The 20886-nt window shown below is 38.3% G+C and overlaps 1 protein-coding gene across 3 annotated transcripts in view; it reads right to left on the bottom strand.

Moving 5' to 3' along the window:
- Positions 1 to 430: 430 nt before the first annotated feature.
- Positions 431 to 20886, bottom strand: part of LYRM4 (LYR motif containing 4) — an 86205-nt gene continuing 65749 nt past the window's right edge. Inside the window, exon 2 of one of the 3 annotated variants that reach the window (XM_053965148.1) lies at positions 431 to 793. In XM_053965148.1, coding sequence (XP_053821123.1) covers positions 643 to 793 — 151 coding nt within the window. In that variant the 3' untranslated portion in view covers positions 431 to 642. The remainder of the gene's footprint in view (positions 794 to 20886) is intronic. The other 2 variants (XM_053964973.1, XR_008434915.1) reach the window with 2 other exon arrangements.

The following is a 20886-nucleotide window of genomic DNA, read 5'->3' as shown; positions in this document are numbered from 1 at the left end:
TAGTGAAAAAACATTTGAAAGCTCCCAGGCCTCAGTAATTCAAGTCTTACATTCTGCTATTCTGATCAATTAATTATGTTAAAAGTAGGACAAGACTGGTTATTAACTCTTGGAAACTAAAGAAAGAACTAGTGAATTTTTTATGTTACCTCCTGAAATGTCAAGGGATGCTCTTCAAGGAAACCACACAATGCAGCCTATGATACTTTTAAGTATCAAAGTCCAGGAGATGAAAATTCTGGCCATCTCTGGTTTTAATACTTTAAATAAAGTATGTACTTACTCATTTAGTTCAGATGCTGGATATTTTTAAGTGCAACGGGATTAACACAAACTTAGTAACTGGGTGAAGGGTTTTAAATCTTGAGGGGTTTTACATCTAACATGTTTTTTGTGGTCAGTGAGAGACAAGGTCAGCAGCAGAATAATGTAGCTGGTTGCAGATAGTATAATGGAGTTTTATTGTCGAAATAGGGCAGGAACTATTCCATGACATAGGACACACAAGCAAACAGATTCCAAGACTACCTTACATACTATTATAAATCACAGCCATTTATCTTAGAACATGTGACCCTTTAGAAAATAGAACTTTGGTTGCCAAAAACAGTCTCAGGCATTTGTTATGCTGAACAGACAAGCTCAGATGTGCATGTGCAGTTTCTGTATGTGGCACTGTAGGATGCTGAAGATGGTCCAGTGTTGTTTCAGGATCAGAGGCTTTTCTTGGCTATGTGTTTCCTGGACTCTCAATGACCAGTTTTTCTGTGGCGTACAGCTGGTCAATGGTAACCTGAAATCAAACCAAAATATCAGTAAACAGGTTATAATTTAGGCTCCACAGGAAAAAAAAAAAAAACCAAAAAAAACCCAACCAAACAAACAAACAAAAAAAAAACCCACCAACAAAATACCACCAAAAAAAAAAAAACCACCCACAAAAACAACACCAAGAACTGAATAGCTCAGATATTAAGCTTTTTCATAATTACATTTCTCTTTCTATAAACATTTCTTGTCTAGATCTTAAGAAAAATAACCAACACATAAAATACCTGCACATATAAAATCTTGAAATAATGAAATTGAGGAATACCATTTAAGGTCTCAAAAAAAAACCATCTGAAGTTACAACAGAGAAAAAGGAAGCAGGCTCTATGTTGAGAAAAATGAAAAGACAAATATAATGAAAAACAAAAATATGGATCTAATCAGCAGGTATTTCTTATGCTCTTTAGGTGGAGAGCCTAGATACAAATGGCATGGTATGGTATTATTTTCCAGCTCCTTTGGAATCCTAATTTAATTTGCCTTACAAATGGTAAAACAGTTCAACAGTTGTTAGTTCAGCAGTAGCATTTTAGACACACTGGAGCTACCTCTTGTTCACGAGGTGGTGTTCAGACCTCCTATATTTGTCTTTCTAGTGCAATGAGGAAATGAATTATGACAAAAATGCAACACTGATGCTTTGACTCCTCTTGTTCTTTAGCACTTTCTAGTCTCCCTATAACATTGGTAAATTGTGGTTGGATGAGCAGCTGGCAGCTGTCACACACAGCTCTTGGCTTAGCAGCTGAGATGGGGAAAGAAGAAGTTTCATGCAAGTAGGGTAATGAAAGCAGAAGACAATGTTTCTTTTTAAAAGTATGGATTTTGGAGTCTACTTTTTAATATCTGTTATGCCCTTTCTTGCCCATACTTTCTTTCTCCTTCAGGCCTGGGTACACAGTAGTTCTGTGTCCTTTAAAAAAAAAAAAAAGGTTCATACATTTATGTGTCTTAACTAGGACAAAAAAAGGCTAGATGCTGAATTACACTAAGCATGGTATATTTAGTAGAATTTAATACTGTGCAAATTAAGCCTAACAGCAAGTCAAGCTCTCAAAGTAGTAAAAAGTCAGGGAAAGAATGTTTTTGGCATTTTCCATTTACCATTTTTTGTGGGGAAAAAATCCTGGCCTCTCTTGAATAAAAATTTCTCATCTGTGCTCACACTCACATAAAATGTGAATAATATTGCCTTTTAGGAAATGAACTATTTAATCTTGATAAACAGCCTTGTCTGAAACTTGTAACACATTGATTTTAATCTTGAAATATTTATTACAAGGGAGCATTTATGAAGCTGTTCGTAAAGGAACAGAAGTTTTCCTTGCCAACAAATATTTCCTTCTTTTGGCACTCCGAGCTAAGTTAGTAACAGCATATGAACAACTGATTATTTCTGAAGTTACTTATGAAATATGTTGCATACAGAATATTTAATACAAAGGCCATACACAACTGTGGCATGTGTTACCAACAGAAATTTTAAGCTGTCAACAAGTGTTACTTGTCAAAGAGAACTCACTGCTCTGGGTTATGTGGCAGGCTATACACTTTAGTTGCTGCCTTACCACAAACCATGCTGAAGTACTTAATTTTTGTATACTGTGTTTTGGAGCCCAAAGATCTTTAATCCTTTCCCACACAGTAGAGCAAATTTAATGGGAGGCTCAGAGGGATTACAAAAATGCTGAAACCTGAATTGCATTTTTTTTTTTTCTCCCCCAGCTGGGGAGATACATGAGACTGAGTACGTGACTTCTCAGTCAATCATATTCAGCTGGGGCAGATGGCTTTGTAGGAGAAAGGTATGAGCTGCTGTTTGCTGTCCCTGTGCCAACAGGTAATGTTATCTACTGCTGCACCTCTTGACTTGAATGCAATAAAAGCACAGATTTATGTGTGAGCTGCTTCCTTAGCAAACCACAGGCGTGCAGGCATTTCAGCAAGTGCAGAGCCACTAGTGCTGTGCTGTCAGCCTTTGCTGGGCTGCTGCAGCCTGCCTGCTCTGCTGCCTCCCTTCCAGAACCTCTGCCATGGCACTGTAAGCTGAACTTTGAAACCTAGGGATTCTTTTAAGTAATTAGCATTGAATTTTTAAAGTTATGATCAAGCCTTTCCCATGTGCCTTAGACAAAACAAACAAACCTTCCATTTATAGCTGCTGAAAAAATCCCATCCATAAACATCCCCTGCCTCAGCAGAAGGATTGCACCAATATTTACACACTGACACTCATTAACCCTACGAACCACAACAGCCTTCTTACAGTGTCCTCACCACCCCGAGTCTAAAGAAAGCACTTCAGCAGCATGCACTCACTGTGGATCATTCTCCCAAATTAGAGACTTAAGTGGCTACCTAGTGTGCTCTTTTTTCATCATGCATGTTTGTAGCTTGTACACCACATTCTGGTAGGTGGCTGGAAGCCAGTGCATAGGTCAGAGCCAGGGGAGTTCCACTGACCACAGGAAACTTTTGGGGAAAAAGGCTCTATGATTTGCTCAGCAACTTGGTGACCCAAAAGTTTATTTACCTCTTTAGGTAACACATTACAATTAAATTCTCCAGGAAAGAATGCGCAATAAAGAACCACACTGTCATCAGGAGAAGAACATAAATAGAAATATAAATGTTGCTTCGCAGCTCCTTTTGAATTATTTGATGTTTAAATTCTGCCTGAAAAAGTATGTACTTTGGTTCTGACAGGTCCAGCCCTCAAAACCTGACAATTTGTCTTTGTTCAAAGATTTAGTACAAGTCTATATGGTCAGCTGTTTTTTGTGAACAAGAAGACTTGTTCTTGAAACCTTACTATTGCCTTCTGTCTGAATCCAGGAGAAGGCTTAGGGCTTCAGAATGGGATTTATCAGCAGATGTGAGACAACAAATGGTGAAAAAGGAATCACTGAAGAGTAAGCACTTGTTCATCTTGTAACCCAACCATTCTCTGATTATTAGGTCTTTGTGTGTTCATATGGAAGCAAGTACTAGTCCTTTGTCATGGCTGGCAGGAAGCAACCACAGGAATTAGCCACTTCATGGAATCTTTCACTGCTATTGGGGAAAAAATAATGTAGGAAAGGTTTTCCCTATATAACAGTGCATCAAAGATGTGTATGGGGAGGTGCAGTAAGAATTAAATTGTAGAATTAAGAAGAATTATAGAAGCAAAATCTGAATGTCCTGAAGACACTGAAAGAACATGATATTACCCTAAAAATTCAACAAATCCAGCCAAACTGACAGAACTCTGAACTCTGTCCTCTCTAAAGGTGTCTGGCTGCCAGTGTCTGACTCTCAGGGACACCTGTGGCTGGTGAGCAGGTTGTGTGTGGCTTCCATGCCAAGCCATGTGACAGATGCAATTGCAGTGGGACGGTGCTGGCCTGGGAGGTAGCCTGAATCCAAGGGGCTAACCTGAATCCTAGGGGATGCCTTCCCATCTTGACACAGCTGGTGGAGTAGGTCCTGCAGACCTACTGCTACTACTTGCAAAATACTACTAGATTATAATCTCCAGTTTCTGAAGGTATGTGGCATGTCTTGTGTATTTTATCCACACTAAAATTTTACTTTGCAGCTCAGAGTTGAGGTAGGAGTGACTGCTCATATTTCTGCAAGGCTGATAATAAGGTGACTGGGTTTTAAAAATTTTTTTTTAATTTGCCTCACTCAGAGTACATAGTTCTGCTCTGAAAAGTATGATGGCATCTTTCCTTGGCAGCTCTGTATAAATGTCTGTCTACTTAATCACCACATTTTTCCTTCCTTAGGCTCTGCAGCACAAAGATGGCCAGACATCTCTTTTTCCCATGTACTTTACACAATTATAATTGTGTGGCATATAACCCATGAGCTCTAACAAATCCTGCTGAGCCCAGATGAAGATACTTTTTCTCACTGTCACTGAATTACTCATCCTTATCATCCTGCCAAACTTGCCAATCTCCAAATAACCAGCTACCTGCTTGTGTGAGGTCTCACTGATAAATTTCAGGGTGAGTGCCCTACAATTACTGAGGTAAGTAGCTAGGCAACAGCCTTTCTGCCCTCAAAAGCAAACTAACTCTTTTTTTTTTTTTTTTTTTTTTTTTTTTCATGCCACTGTTTATTTTTTGATGGCAGACAAAAGCAGGAGTGGCCTAACACGAGAGGGTGCAACACTCTCACCTTATGCAGAATCAACTTACTGGACAATGCAAGTCCTAAACACATAAAAGTGCCACTACAGCACAGTAATACAGAAACACTGCAAGACAGCAATTTCTCTAGGGGTCAGTTTTTTAAAAAAATTGATCTCCCAAGAGGGTAATCACTGGAGAAGTAAAAATGGTTTCCTGTTTTTCTTGAAGAAATGCTGCTTATAACTAAAGCTGATGTACAACAGATAGCTTTACATATTAAACACATTTACATATCTAATATACATACAGGTTGTTATATACACCTGCATAAATATATGAAAAATACCAATTTCTAGATAATAAACATCGCCATCTTCTCTCTTTTTTTACAAATTTGCAGGCAAGGAATTGTCACCTTATTACAGCCAGGGATCACATATAAACATATACACTTTCATTGTTCTTTATTATGGAGAAAAAGGAAAAGGTCATGTGTATTAATATATTTATACACACACACACACAGATATATAAAATCAAGTTTTTTTTTTTTTCCTGTTGCACTGGGGAAGTTGACAGGTGTATCTCATGGGCACACTGCTGAATCTTAACTAGGAAGAAAAATCCCTGATGACACCACAGTCATATTGCATTTACGGCTGCTAATCTGGGCCTCTAACACTACATGAAGAAGTTCCACATTCATATTTTCTGTCACGCGACTATAAAATGCATCTTAAGTGAATGCTGACAAGAACAGAAATGTTCAAGAATATAGGTTACTTTAAGAGCTGGCAACAATCTTATAAGCTGTTTATCTAGAGTCTTTCCTATTAGATGATGCCAACCAATTTGCAATCCTATTTCCAATTTAAGTGAAGTGGTTATTGTTCTTAAGAAGCATTACCTTTTCTCCCCCACACCCAAAATTTGATATGCTATACACAGCACAAAAATGATAATATTTTTTTCATATTTACTGATGTCAGTTTAATGTTTTTTGTTTGTTTTTAAATGAATATGGACAGACATTTTTGAAATTATCTTTTACTGCAATAATAAACACACCAGTGTGTTACAGAGTAATTAGTACAACTCAAATGGAACCAAAACCTCATCAATAAATTCAAATAAATTCATCAAATAAATTGCTTCCCAATTCTTTGTGTTGGTATTAAATGCTACAGCAGCAGCCTTATTTATTTTCACTCAGGAAAGAATGTTGAAAAACTGCATTTGGCTTCTTAAACACACAGGTTATTCCAGCTCTCTGGAGCTGGACTCAATGTGGAAAAAAATATTTTGGATATTTCCCTTATTTTAATTGATTCCATTTGTCTACAGAGAATGGGAAAGGAAGTGAAGGAAAGCACAGAGCTGAGAAGTTAGAACTATAGTGTATTTTACTTTGGTAAGCCTGAGCTGTGCAAATGCTGTTTTCTTTGTTTCTTTATCCCATAACATATCCTACAACTGCTGCTACATGAAGCTTTTGAAAAGGCAGGAAATATTAATTTATTGCTACCATTTGTCTGGCTTTCACAAAGGTGTGAAGTAAAGTAAGACAGCTAACAGGCGAGAATGTATCTGAAAGTTATTTCTCTTAATAATGATAAATTATGTAATTTTGTTACAACCATATGCACTTTATCTTGAACACCTTCATTTGGCCTATCAGAAGCAGGATGATGTATTTATTTAACACTCTCATTAATTTATTCTGTGGGTCTCCCTGAAGAGATACTCTTCAGCAAAAAGAGCAGAGAATCTTACCTATTCCAGCAATGATGTACACATAAAATACTGTAAGCATATATATTCATGTGTATTTTGTATATGGTGATCTAAAATAGCAAGGGATTATTATTTTTAAACACTTACTATCTCTCAGTTAAGAAAGCCCCTTTTTCTTAAAATTACATAAAAATGCTATTGTCCTTAGAAACAATATGGGCATGACAGACACGGCCTTTACTCCAAATAGCTATACTTGATGTAGCTTGAAGTAACAAGGGCCTTCATAACAGAAAGCAAAACAGGAATCTTTCAAGCCCCTTCCAGCCTGGATTGTTCTATGATTCTATGAAAGCCAAGTGGACCAGATTATATAGGCCTTCAGTAAAGTCACAGTTTTAATTCTCTCGTTTCCTGCACGCTACTCAGCCTGCAGATAAAAAGGAGTGTGGACAAGAAAAATGCCATCTCAAAAGCATGCAGGGCCCAACAGCAGATGGCTGCAAAGGGGAAGAATCAACCCTCTGCTATTGCAAAGGTTACCATACAAAAATGTTAGAGAGTGGGCCACACGAAAGCAAGCAGTGACTGATTTTGGGCTTAAACAGCCAGGTGAAGGTTTGATACAACACTCATCCAAGGAAGGAGCAGGTGTGCAGACGTAATGCTCTGAGCATGATCTTTTCATGCTTTCAGGATCCTGGCAATCTCCAGGCTCCCACCTCTCTTCCCTCCCTATTTTTTACCTGCTGGTGTTATTTCAGCATCTTGCTTTTTCTCTCATATTTGCATAGAAAGCCTCAACCTTCAGAGAGCAGCTCCAACTGCTCAAAAAGCTAATCACAGAAAAAGCAGGTCTTCTAAAGAGTCAATCCCATGTGGCTAAAGGGGAAAAACCTAAAATAGCCTGATCTTTTTTCAATATAGCATGAAGAAGAGAAAAATCACTCAGTTAAGATGCTGAGGGTAGCAAGGAAAGGAATATAAAACATTAGTGTTTGAAAATATAGAGACAAAGATGTGGATAACATTGTGCTGAGTGTGGTGTAACAGGTAGTCTAGTAATGCTGAGACATTTGGTATGTGAATACCCAGACCATTCACAGAGGACCCTATGTTTTGTAGCAACTACATAAGCAGAATTCATCAATGCCAATGTGAGTGCCTGCCTTACTTTTGTCACTGGTATAATACAACAGCCACTGTCACAAAACACACATTCTGCACCAGGTCCATGAAAGTACTGTAATGTTTGTGTATTGCAGATACACTAACTACACAATACATACAAAAACTAAATTGTCATTATAAAAGGAAAATATTTTACTCTTCAGTATTTTCTTGGATCACTACTTCCAAGGGACTTTTGGAATGAAACAGTGAAGAAAATGTAGTCATTATGGACAGCTATAAGCAGATATTAAATATGCTTACTGAGTAGCATGATCAAGTAATTCTGCAGCCCTAATAAATTTTCATACTGTGAACTACTGTGGTACTAAAATGAGCTTCCACAACATTATGACAACAATCATAATTTAAAAACCACCTTTTACAATTGTATTTAAAGTCAGATGCCAGAAATGCAATGTACTAGAAGAATCATCTTTAGTCTTATTTCTCATGTAAACTGGGGAATTTGGCTGCTGGGGAGAGCTGCTAAACAGTCACACAAAGAGGTATACGGCATGTTTGTAAATTAATGTCTTTCAGAAAATTACTTATCCACCTGTACCTCCCTGCCTTTTTTTTTTTATAATGCTCATCACCTTCTACATTGATTGTTTCTTCCAGTCCCTGAAAATACCTGATTTTGTCCCATACCACTCAAACTCAGAGAAAGTTCCAGAGCAGCAAATGATACATGGACTTTTCCTGTCTTTAACTGAGATTTGCTTGTCTAAATGATGATTGTTTAAAGCCTTGAAAATCTTTGTCTTCACCACATTTTTAAGTGAACAGTACATAAAGTAAGTGCAAGGGGAAAAGTACATAAAGTATGTTCCTTGGGGAATGCTGAACTTCAGGAGTTAAGACATTTTAAGACAGCAAGTACCAAGATACCAAGGACTGAAAAGCAGGACTGGCAGGATGTAGTTCTGGGAAGATGCATACAAGAAACATGCCAGAGAGTATGTCGAAGCTGACACAGATCAAAAGCAGCCCAGAAGTGAGCAAGCCCAGAGTGGTGGGAACAGCTAAAGCCACTGATTCTTCAGTGAAGAAAACGCTGTGGCACATGCCAATGCTGATGGCTCCAGAAAATGCATTTGGTTTGGTAGTATGGAAAATGTTGGTCACCCCTGCTGTTGAAGCCAGCAGCTGTTCTGATCCTAGCTGTTCTGATCCTAGCTGGGCCTGCGCTCATGTCCATTCAGAGTTCATCCCTGTAGTATCTTACACAGCACAGTTGTCACCTGTGCACATTTGCTACACTTTCACTTTGATTTTTCTGAACAAGAAGTTTTCTCAGTATCTGCAGTACCGAAGTGTGAGGCTGCACAAACACCTGCAGTAATAATTTCACGAGACAAATGGATAACAAGTACACAACATGTATTATGCTTGAGGACTCTCCTGTGGGAGCTACCTCTCTCCGCAGCATCCTGCCCAATATTTTATAGGAAGTACGTATAGGTAGCAGAAGTACAGAGATGTATAATTACTCTCACAACCCAGATCTTCGATTACTCGCTTAAACAAGAGAATTATCTGCAGCTAGTAGGAAAACTGCATCAATTAAGACAGGTTGGCACAATCACCTATTACAGAAACATGCATCGAATATTCTTCGTTTCAAGTGTAACACACTGTGTACATTTGGCAAGAGAATATCATATTAACTAAATAAACTTGGATTTGTGTTCTTTATTTATTCTGATCTTATCTGAACCACCAAACATAAAGGGGAAAAATTCAGGTAACTCAGAACTGTAATACTGCTTAACGTGGAAATTTAAATTTTCTGTGTTGTTAATGTCCTTTGAGCCAGAAGAATGTTTTAAAAAAATGCCTTTTAATCTGCTACTGAAGCTGTGTTTAGGGACGTGAAAGATATAGTGACCTGCTGAATTTTGGATTTGAATGGATGTTAGCCATAGTTTACTTATTTCATGGTGATGTGTCTTCTTCAAGACTCTAAACTGTCCATACCAAATTCCAGGTGCTGGTTAGAGGATGGCAGCAGGTACATTGTGTTTTGTAAAACTGACAGGTGCTTTACTAGCATTTTAAAGTAACAAGGCCTTTTGTGTTTCAGGAAAAAAAAAGTCAATTTGTAACACAGACAATTTTCCAAGACATAAAAGATAGAGAAAATTAATTTCCCCTATCCTCCAAGAAGGCTATAACCAAGGATTAAACTTAATTTTATATGAGGAACAATTTACTTTAAGGTTCCAATATGTCTTTTCCTCTGCACTGATGTTACCTCACATACACCTCAGATGTGATTACAGGCTGGGCTTTTCTCTGTGCCCATTCAAATTACAAAATTAAATTTGAAAGAGAAGAAATAACAGATTGAATTTATCTTTAGAAAATATAGCTGTATTTACAAAGATAAATTTTGTATTGGATGTTTTTAATTCAATCTGCATCTTTGCCCAAAAAGGAGCACCCCATCGAGGCAAATACTTACATATCAAGCCCCTACTGCAGTGTTTAGGAGATCTCAAAGTGTATCAGGACAGAAATAAATTTTTATTTTTCTGCATTAAAAAGACTTACTTTTTTTGGCAAATTTTTTACAGATTACTAAACTACAGTCATCTGTTCCTGACAAAATCATAAAAATAATTTCCTTGTTTATCTTACTTTCTGTGATGAAGGATATCTAAAGATTTCTTTTTTCTTGCTAAGCCTTCTTGGTTTACTATCTCCAAACCTCCAAGCTTCAAAGAGCATTTTTCTTTTCCTCCCCTCTTTTGGAAGAGTTCCAGTGAAAGCTACAAAAAACTTCATTGCCTAGACTGTCTATACTCTTTAAAAACCTGAGTAGGAAGCCAATGAGAAGAAAGGACATTAATGTTTTAGGACTGAGAATAGATTTGTTGAATTTCAGTCAATGTTTGGGCCTGTGAGTTCTCACTTGCTATCCAAGGTGCTAGGGTCACCTTGAAATAATTTCTCAGGTCCAGCTCAGTTTCCAAACCAACACCCCAGTCAAAAAACATGACTTTGATCTCCTTGATTAAGCAACGTCTGTGGAGCCATAACTGCAAAACACAGTGAATTATTCTGTTCCTCTTGAAGTTACTCCAGGTGATGGCAGGTAGGCTTCTGACTTCCTACAGCCTCTCCCCTGGGGCAGGAATTGCTCCCCTTGCCTCTCGGTGCCAAGGCAAACATCCCCTGCAGCACCACACCAAGCCAAAGCCAAGCCCTCGTGCTCCAGCCTGCCCAAGTTGAGGCGGGTGTCCTGCCACCACACTGCTCTTCAGGGGGACAGCTCACACACTGCCAGTTCCATACGCAAATGGGTTAGCTTCCCAGTGCTCCTCCGCCCAGCCCTTTGTACGAACAGTAAGAAAAATTAACGAGGGAGAAAATAATTCTTTGCAAACCCTGCAGCTTTTGAGCAGGCAATATCCGTGTTTGTGTGGATATAGGGTATAGCTTATATTAACTTGTTTAATTGGACTAAACTAAAGCAGTATTTTTTTTTTTTTTTTAGGCAAAGATAAATTACTGGATTTAGCACAGCTGGTAAGAGCTAATTCTGTACAAAGAGTTCTTTTCACTAGTGTGGGTGGCAAAACACTTTCAGCAACTGGCCTAATTAGTTCTCCCTTCTTTGCAATAGCATAGGACAGTTCAAGAAAGAAAAAAAAATGAGATTGTAATGGAAGATGTGGTATAAAATCATCCTGTTTGCTCTTCTGGTTTTGCCAGTCCTCCCTTATTTAATGTCACACTAAGCAGAGGCTTGCCCTAGTATTTTGCAGCACAGATAATAATTAGGAGTGGGAGGTTAGCACTTATTCCAAACACAGGCAGGGAGCAACGTCTGTTCCTCTGCACATATCAGAGAACAGCATTCCTCACCCAAAACACTGTGGCCAAACCCAAGCCGCAGAGTGATGGATGCACCACTGAGGGCTTTCCCCTCGGCAGAGCTCCCATTCTGGGTGGCTTGTTTAGCACAGACTGGGAAGCCCGAGCTGCCAACGAGCTGCACTCCCCAGCGCACCCTCTCTGACATGGATCACTTATGTGACAAAAGACAACGCGGGTGCCAAGTAGGATCATTTCAGCTTCACTGCTCCCAACATACAGCCCACCAGCTGCAGGGCAATAACCCACTACCCCAAAGAGGCACTGACTTGAGCACACAGACACCTTCCTTTCCATATGAGCTGGCCAAAAGCACTCAGGCTCTTCCACCAGTGCACACACTGACGTGCAGACGCTCTGCAGCTGTCAGCAAGATACAGCTCCTACAGATAAAAACTGGGCTTGGCAAGATCCACTTGACCTTCTGAATGTCAATGTGAGATAAAGGGTAAAAGGCCAGGAAGGGCACAGATGTTTGAATTTACCTTCATTATAGGCCATCTAGGAAACTGCTGGAATTTTTTTCTAGCTCTGTTGTTTTGAATAATGATTCTGGAGCTGTGCTTGAGTGAGTTAAAAATCTATTACAAAAACAATTCAAATTGTTACAAGCCATTACCAATGTTTCTTTTTCTCCTAACTAGACTGAATAAAGGCAGGATTATGAAAAACTTCTGTTAGGAAAAAATGGAATGTGAAGGGGAAAAACAAATTAAAAGTGAAGAGTATTTTATGAAGACAAACAGAATGACCAACTAATAGGGAAACTCTCCAGATGGCTTAAAGAAAAACTCAGCAATGAAACTAGAAAAAACCAGTGTTTACCTGTACCTACAGTTCCTGTCTTTTTTTTTTTTTATTATTTTTTTTATTTGCCCATTTGTTTATGTTGGCAGCAAATGGAAGACAGAGGGCTACTCCTCTATTAGTCAGTCTGATGGAAAAAAAAATAATTAATAAAACTTCTTAGAATTGCCTGCTGCTCATTTACAGTTTGAACAGTCTGATACTGAGAATAATATTTTCTAATACACACTTCTCCAAAATGGTTGTTAGAAAGTCTATGGAGTTTTTGGTTGATGGAAGGTTGTTGATGAATCTTGAAAAGACTAAACATGTTGGGGGGAAGGCAGAGGCAGGACACAGTTATGGGGAATAGACTGAATCTAGGAATTTGTCAGTGAGGAATCCTGTCTGAAAAAAATTCTAATACAGCCCTTTGCTCTTTCTGGGGCTTGACACCTTAAGTATTTCATAATTTTCTTTCAATTTTTCTGTATATAAACACTGGAAAAAGAAGGGAAACTGACTGACTATAAACAGAAAACAGTGAAGCTACTACACACAAGCTATTATGTAAAGCAGAGATCTGTCCTTAATCTTTCAATATTAATCATCCCAGAGTTTTAACAAAAGGAGAGTGAGACTAACTGGTAAGAGATTCCAAATGATTCTTTGATCTATATGATGCATTATGTCTTTAACAAACATACACATCTAAAAATTATTTTGCTCATGCTATCTCAGTTTGTTTATTTTGCTATTCAAAAATATTGTGTTAAAACCTTACATATAAACTTGTGTAGAGAAGAAATCCCCCTCTGGGAAAAACCACAGAAAAGTGAGCCAGTAGATGGCATTGTGGCACTTCAAAAGACATTCCAGAAAATTCCACTTAAAAAACATGCAAGCCTAAGTGCTGTGTTTAACCACTTACTGCTTAACCAATGCAGTATTTTACTCCTGCTCAGTGCTCCACATGCACAACTGAACAAACAAAACTGCATGATGTAACTCCACTGTCACACTATCCCTGAAACAAATCTTGTCTGCTCTGGTTCTCAAATCCAATTAGCTCCATATGCTAGATTTACAATCCCAGTCTTGAAAAGATGATCCTTATTTGATGATTAATGTCCCACGAGCCATGGCCATCACAGATATAACAGAATAGATATGATGAGTGGAAAAATATTTACTAAAATGGAACCATATTCAAGATCTTACAATCAATGCATATAATACTATTTCCCGCCATATGGCAAATTCTGTGAATTAGATACCCCTTTAAAGTAAATTTATTAAATATTTTCTGAATATTGCACTTACTTTGTTTCAATTAAGCTGCTGATACACCCTCACAGCTAGAGATGAGAAGACTGTAGCAACCCACCAGTTTCTTGTGCAACACAGCAGTTCTCTATTGTTCAAACCACACAAATTTGAAATAATTTTGCAGAACTCAACATACAAAAGACCTTGTGAGTTTAAGAATTATATTCCATACACTGACAAACTTATTTAAACTGAAACTAGACTTGGAATTATCAGTACTTTATCTGCAAACTACTTTACAGATAAACCTATTTTACCTTGATCATCTCTGAACAGGGGACTGAAGCAGAGATTTCTGGAGGTCTCTTCCAGTCCCAGGTATTCTGTGAGGCTTACATATCAATGCCCCTCATGACATTAGTCTTTATGAAAACATCTAGTTTCACTGTGGTATTCATTTTCTCAGGAAGTTCTAAAAATCCTCATCTCAGAAGGAAAAACTTTCAGGATATTGTAAATCAATCTGACTACCTTAAGGACCCTAATTAAATTCAATAGCATACTCTAAGTGTCCAGTTGTATATAGTCCTTTTATTTCATGCCACTTCTAGAGTAAACTAAAGCAGTTTAGTTTTCCTAATGCAAAAAATTCAACTTCAGGTCTCCACTGCCTGATAGTGTAATAGTTTGATTAAGAAACAAAGGAGCAACTAAAACTTCATCCACAAATTAACAGATCAAATATTTTTGCAAATTTAATATCTACAAAAAGATCATCCTCACTTGAACAATGCTAGGATTTATATGTGAAAATTTCCTTTTCCGATTATAAATAGGTTTTAAAAACACAGAATGATACAAGAAAGATGTTTCTTTCATCCCCTATGAAGTTACAAGCATTACTGTGAATGTTTAGGTATTAAAAATGGGTGTCTCCTTTTTGGAACAGAGGTGGTCAGGTTGGGCTGGAGCACCCAGGGGAAGAGGGAAAATAAATAGTTCCTTCCTCTAATCGTCACTTCTTTCAACATGATCCCATCCTTAGAGGTAGGTGACTAGTGTCACAAACCCAAGAGCATTTCAAAGAAAATAGAATGGTGTAAGGGGGAGAACATAAGCACTGATAATTGGATCAATTTAAGGATCCACCTTTTCCAGTATTTTGTGCCCACTGTAGTCCACAAGCAGTTCTTCAGGGAAAGGGAGCATGGATATGACACACATGCATACATCTTTTGCTGAAATGCCTCCTCTACTTCCAGTGACAACAACATTCTGGCAACTTCATGGCCATGTAACCGTAATACCATTTTAACAGACGTGACTAATTTGTCTAATCCCCATTTGAACCCATCCACCTGCTGGCCTCCCCAGCATGCTGAGGCATGTGGCAGTGAGTTCTACCATGTAAATGTGTACTTTGCACTTCTTTTGAAATCTTGAGCTTCTTTTTGCTTTCACCTTGTAAAACGTTCAAAAGAGTAAAGAAAATGTCACTCTACTTCTATTTTCCTCAGAAATGTTTTTCTTCTGTGGGAGTTTTCAAGTAGCATATTCCTCATACCCAGGTAGCAGGAAGGAGGGTAACTCAGAGTAAGTACTCAACCAGCTAACATCCACATGGTTAGGAGCAGATGAAACAGGACAATAACAGACACCATTTCTGAACAGGCTGGAAATGCACCATGACACCCTGCAATCCACTTGACAGCAGAAGTAGAAAAAGGTGACCTGACTGATTGCTCTTGTTATTGTTAAAGCAGAGTCATTCAGAGTGCCCAAGTGTATCCACTGACCACACTCTAGGTCACAAAGCCCATTGTATTGGATTGGACCCTTGGAGTAAATACAGTGTGACCTTGTGTGTTGACCTCAAGAGTGTGGTGGCTCACAGGAAAAGAAAAGCATCCTTCACCATCTTATATATGATGTGTGTTTGGTCTTGTATCCTGTGAGGCTTGGTGGTGCGGGCTGACACAGAACCAGCAAGATGATATGGGTCATCCCATAGTTGTGCCTTCAGGGAAACCCACCTTATAATTGTTAGAGGCCACTCTTACCTGCATTGAACTGTGATTTGCAGGGGACATCACTTCCATGTCAGAGAGAAAAACCCTTTGTAATTTTCTTGTGTTCATCGGCTACCCTTTGCTATCATGAGAATCCTTGATGAGGAAAGCAGCCTGACCAAGGACAGACACTTTTTGTGGAAAAATTTTCTTGTAGCTGAATCCACAGAGTCTGAGCAAACCCATCCAAGTGTTCCTTCTAAACCCATCCAAGTGCTTGAACTTTTTGTCCTTTGACATACTCATAAATATTGGTTCTTCTCATGTAGCCAGTGCTTCAACAGAATTAGAGCTGGAGCATATATGCAAAAGGATTCATACTCTCATCACACCAGGTGGTATCTTCTCAACCCATTCAGTGGCTCCCAATGTTGTGCTCAGCTACATCTAAACAAATCATGTTGTATCTAGTATCTGTTTATTTTAGACAATGGCAAAAACAGCTAATCCCAAAGACATGAGATTTTTTTTTGAAGGTGACTATTGTTTCAAAAGTTCATGTTATAAACAAGTGGTACAAATTTTGAAACTTTAAAATGGGCTTGGTGCTGATTCACCAGAGCAGAGGCCACTGTTTAACCCAGCATGAGTCAAAGGGAATTTTCTCAGCTGCTAAAGAAAAGGTGACATTTGTGGCTGTGTCACAGGCTTTCATTGCTCTTCCAGACCAAAATTACAGTCGGAAAAAAAATCTTAAAAGAAGCCTGCTCTTACTTGCATAAGGAAGATCTGTGCTAGACCTCCCATCAACATGGTCTCTGAAGTGCTCCACTGCTTGTAGTACTGGTAACTATTTGTGAAAGAGCAACTTTCTAAACCATGCACACACATACAGCCATGGAGCATCTGGACCAGGCAGGGAGCTCAGGCTTACCATTCCCTTAGGCTGGAGGCATCCCAATTACAACATCTGTCCAGAAGGAGAAACAGATGGCCAACTTCTCCAGACTTTTCTGCCTGCCTGACCTGATGTCCTTTACACCAGTCACTTGGGCAGATAGATAATAATAAATAAAATTAATAAGGCTAATTAAACCCCCTGGGTAAATTAAAGAGTTAATTATGTGACAGTACTTCTCAGTCCTAAATATTGGGCAAAATCACTGGGGCTCTCTATGCACTCACTAAAAAAAGCAGACTGACAGAAAAACTATTATCCTCAAGATACTACATTTGCTAATTTGCTGTACAATTGCAGGGTTAATTGACAACGTCTTGCCATTTCTGAAAGCAGTTTGACAGATTTTTCCAGGCACTTCACCACTGCCTACAGCAAAGCTATGTGAGGTACAATAATATCAACTGCTCACAAGTAAAAGAAAAAGCTCTCAACTCAGCAAGAATTGTGTTTCTTAAAAAAAAAATCAAAACATCTTACTAACTGGTGCTTATGTTTTTCTGTACAAATCAGCATTTACAGACTAGTATTCCTCACTTTGTTTCAAGCTCACTATGCAATCAATAATTACATTAAAATACACCAGCATGGAAAAAATACAAAGTAGAGCTAGCCAATTAGGAATTTCTTTAAGGTGCAAGCATGCAAATCAAATTGAACTAATAAATTAAAAAGTTTAATCTTGATTTTTGGGCATTCTTCCTTCCATAAACTCAGTTTTAACAGCACTGTTAATTATAGAGAAATTCTTCTAAATGACATTTAAACAATTTTTCTAAACCTATTAGGATTTTATGAATATTTTGTCTGCATTTGTGCTGGTAGTAACTTCTGAAGCTGCCACCTCACTTTTACAACAGAATAAAGATATTATGTTCTCACAAGTTCCTAAGCACACCTGGCAGTCACCTACAAAAGAACACCCAGTTAACGGCTTCTCTGGAAGAAAGGCTAGAGCTCAAGTGCAAGTCCTTCTGTTTACTCACCGAGAATCCATTCAGGAGAGGGGAGCTGTACATGTTTCAGCTACAGGGTAAGCTTACACAAGATCTTTTGAGTGATGAGGTAACCACAATCGTTAAGCCATGGGGCCCAGCAATATAGAAAAGGTGATTTCCTAAATTCACATGTCCACAAACTGCCACTTTAAAGTTCAGGCAGGGCAGACCAGCAAGCTACCACGATATAAGGGAAGGGATATTCAGAGTCGCTGCCAACTCCCTGGTGTTCCTTGCCCTTGCACTGGCTACAGACCTCACCACCCACTGCTCTTTACTGGCCCTCACTTCCAGTCCCAGTTTGAACTACCTTTTAATGAGCACAGGGCAAAAGTTGCTCAACGTGATGGCTGCTAACTGAGGTCACTTCTTCCCTGCAAAGTCACACTGCAGCTTGTCCCAGGGGGGTGACAAACACCTGCCTATCTCTCTCTAGTTTAGATACAAACCCTCTAGCACCTGCCACAGGAGCTTGTATCTCACTGTTACTTTCTCCCAGTTGAAGTTAAGGGACACAAATTCAATTTCTTTCAGTCACAGAGGGAAATGCTGAATTGTTAAAGGATATTGTAAGAGACGGAGTAAAACTTGCCCTAATTACTACAGCCTGCTTGAATCAATATGCAAGTGTTACAAAGCTTCCCATGCAAACTGAAGTTAATCTTAGAAATAAGAATGATAAATGCTGCTCTTTCATAAAAAAAAAGCTTCTCCTTTGAACTTCCAATTAGGCAATAAAAATGTATTAAGCATTTTAGGGAGAAACTTCCTTAGGAAATACAGTGATAACACATTTATAATTTTCTGTGACTCAGATGGTATTTGACATGATTTCTCCTTAGGACCCTCCTTCCCTCCAACCACCTAAACTCTCATGCCTTCATTCCACAGTGATCCCAAGTTTCCTTTAATTAGGAAGGTTATGAAGAACCATAGAATAACTCCTAAGTTGTGATCTAGTTTAAAAAGCACAGAGAAAAACAGTCTGAGGAGATGCAATGTGAGGCTTGGCTCATGTTAGATTGCGTTTTCTACTTTATGTTTTTATACCCGAAGAGTATATGAATATATTTTCAGAATGTATTTTCAGTCTTTCTCCTACTGTACTTTCCTTCAAAAAAGAGGTGCAGCCCCTGCACATGATACAGCCATGAAGTAACCCTGCCAAAGAGATATTGCTCTTGTAGAAAGGATCTTGAGGAGTTTGTTCATGCAAGAATCTGACCCAGGAGGGAAGCATAGTTAGGTCACTCTGAATCAGACTGCAGACCTGAGGTTTTTTAGAATATGCTTGTAAGGTGAAAGTCAGTCAACTGCCACAGAATAAAACAATGGTGTTTAACAACATCCAGTGTCCCACTGGCAGCCACTAGTTCCATGGTAAGGGAACTGGGGGGAGGGAAGCTATTTCCTGATGTGGCAGCAAATCATCACTTACTGGTTTGTCCTCTATCACGCTCTGAGAAGACCAGATGCAAACACGAGTACCAAAAGCAAAACCAGTATTAGCCAATGTCAGTCAAGAAAAAAAAAAAAAAAAACATCACTGTGAGGGTAAAAAGGTACTGGCAAAAATTAGAAATGATCTATTATGTTCGTAAGAGGCATGAACATAGCTTTCCACCTATTTGGTGGAAACACAATAAGACTCTTTGAAGGCAGATACTAATTACTGTTAAGTTAAATGATGGGAAAGAAAATGCTACATATAAGTGCCCAGAATTTTAACACATTGCTTTTATATCCAAAAAGGACCACCGCTACACTATTAAATGATGAGAACATCAATTTTTACTGAATGTGTTTTGCTTCTGCTTTAAAAATGTAAGACAGAAAGAAGTGCCTGGCATAGAGAATTGGTCTCCTTTTGCCAATAATGCTAGTCAATATTAGCATGTAAGTTTTTAATGATTCACTACACTGTTTGATTATCCACTCCCCAAACCCACCTTAATTAGTGGAAATATTGATTTTACAATGCTTAATTCCTACAAGCTTAAGAAATATGAGCTGATAAATCTAGTACTGAATAACAAAAAAATTAAACTGATATAGTAATAAAATTGTAACAAAGGGAAAATGCCCTCCTGGACATAAATTGAGTTACCGTAGATTACATTTAAAAATTTTAGTTTGAATCCTGTTGAGACAATCATTTATGGAATGCTGCCTTGCCAAGCAAGTCACCAAGAGCTCTTTGAGAGGATGTGATTGTACTGTTGCCACAACATACTGTCTGGTTCAAAATATTCTCCCCAGAGTATAAGAGAGTCATAGCACAAAGCAAATGGTGCCAAAGGTGTAGCTGACAAGCTTTTCCTATCAAGCAAAAAATAACCTTGTCCAAATTTAGGTTTTTTTAAAAGAATGGCAGAAAGTTAGTGCTTTTTCATTCAGCATACAAAATGTTCCCAGATTTCTATCTCATAATAATGAAAATTCTCCTTTTCTTTTATAAGAATAGGAAATTCTGGACATAAGTCTAACATTAACAGATACGTTCTTAAGTCTGAAGGGACAAGCCTGATATGTCAACGTTACGGTCTTTTTAAAGCAGACATAACATTGCCAGTAATTTCTGAGATCAAGCTGTAACTATTTAAGCTATAGAGCCTTCATTTCTTTTAAAATTCTGTATTTGCACATATCTACTTTTTGAAACAAAATGTTACCAGCCTTCTATAATAACAGACTAAGCATTCTCATTAAGTGCCCAGAATGTTCACTTAGGGGAAGACACTTTTCCCTGCTTAAATTCTAGTAAAAGGAGGACACCCATTCAATACTATCCCTTTTCCTCATTTCTATAAAGGATCAACCTACATCGCCAGCACTTGTAGAGAAGGAAGAAGCAAACAATTTTATGTAAAAAAACCACATTTTAATCCATTCCTCCTTGAGAGCAAGTGTATCTTTCGGAAAAGGTAAAAAGCATGTCTTAGCTGTAAGTAAGTCCTTATGTGAAGAACTAAAGCAAATAACTAAATCCTGGCTAATATTTGACAGTTGCTGCCTTATGGAAACACTGAGGTCTGCAAGGACAGTGGCAGAATGATTAAATGGTAAACCACTATGTCAGCTGTTGAAGAGATTAAAAACCAACAGCCTGTGTAACAGTAACA

This window comes from Vidua chalybeata, chromosome 1, assembly GCF_026979565.1.
Source record: "Vidua chalybeata isolate OUT-0048 chromosome 1, bVidCha1 merged haplotype, whole genome shotgun sequence".
NCBI classification, from domain to species: Eukaryota; Metazoa; Chordata; class Aves; order Passeriformes; family Viduidae; genus Vidua; species Vidua chalybeata.
Note: the sequence above shows the minus strand (reverse complement) of the source record. Positions and strands in the feature narration are given on the sequence as shown.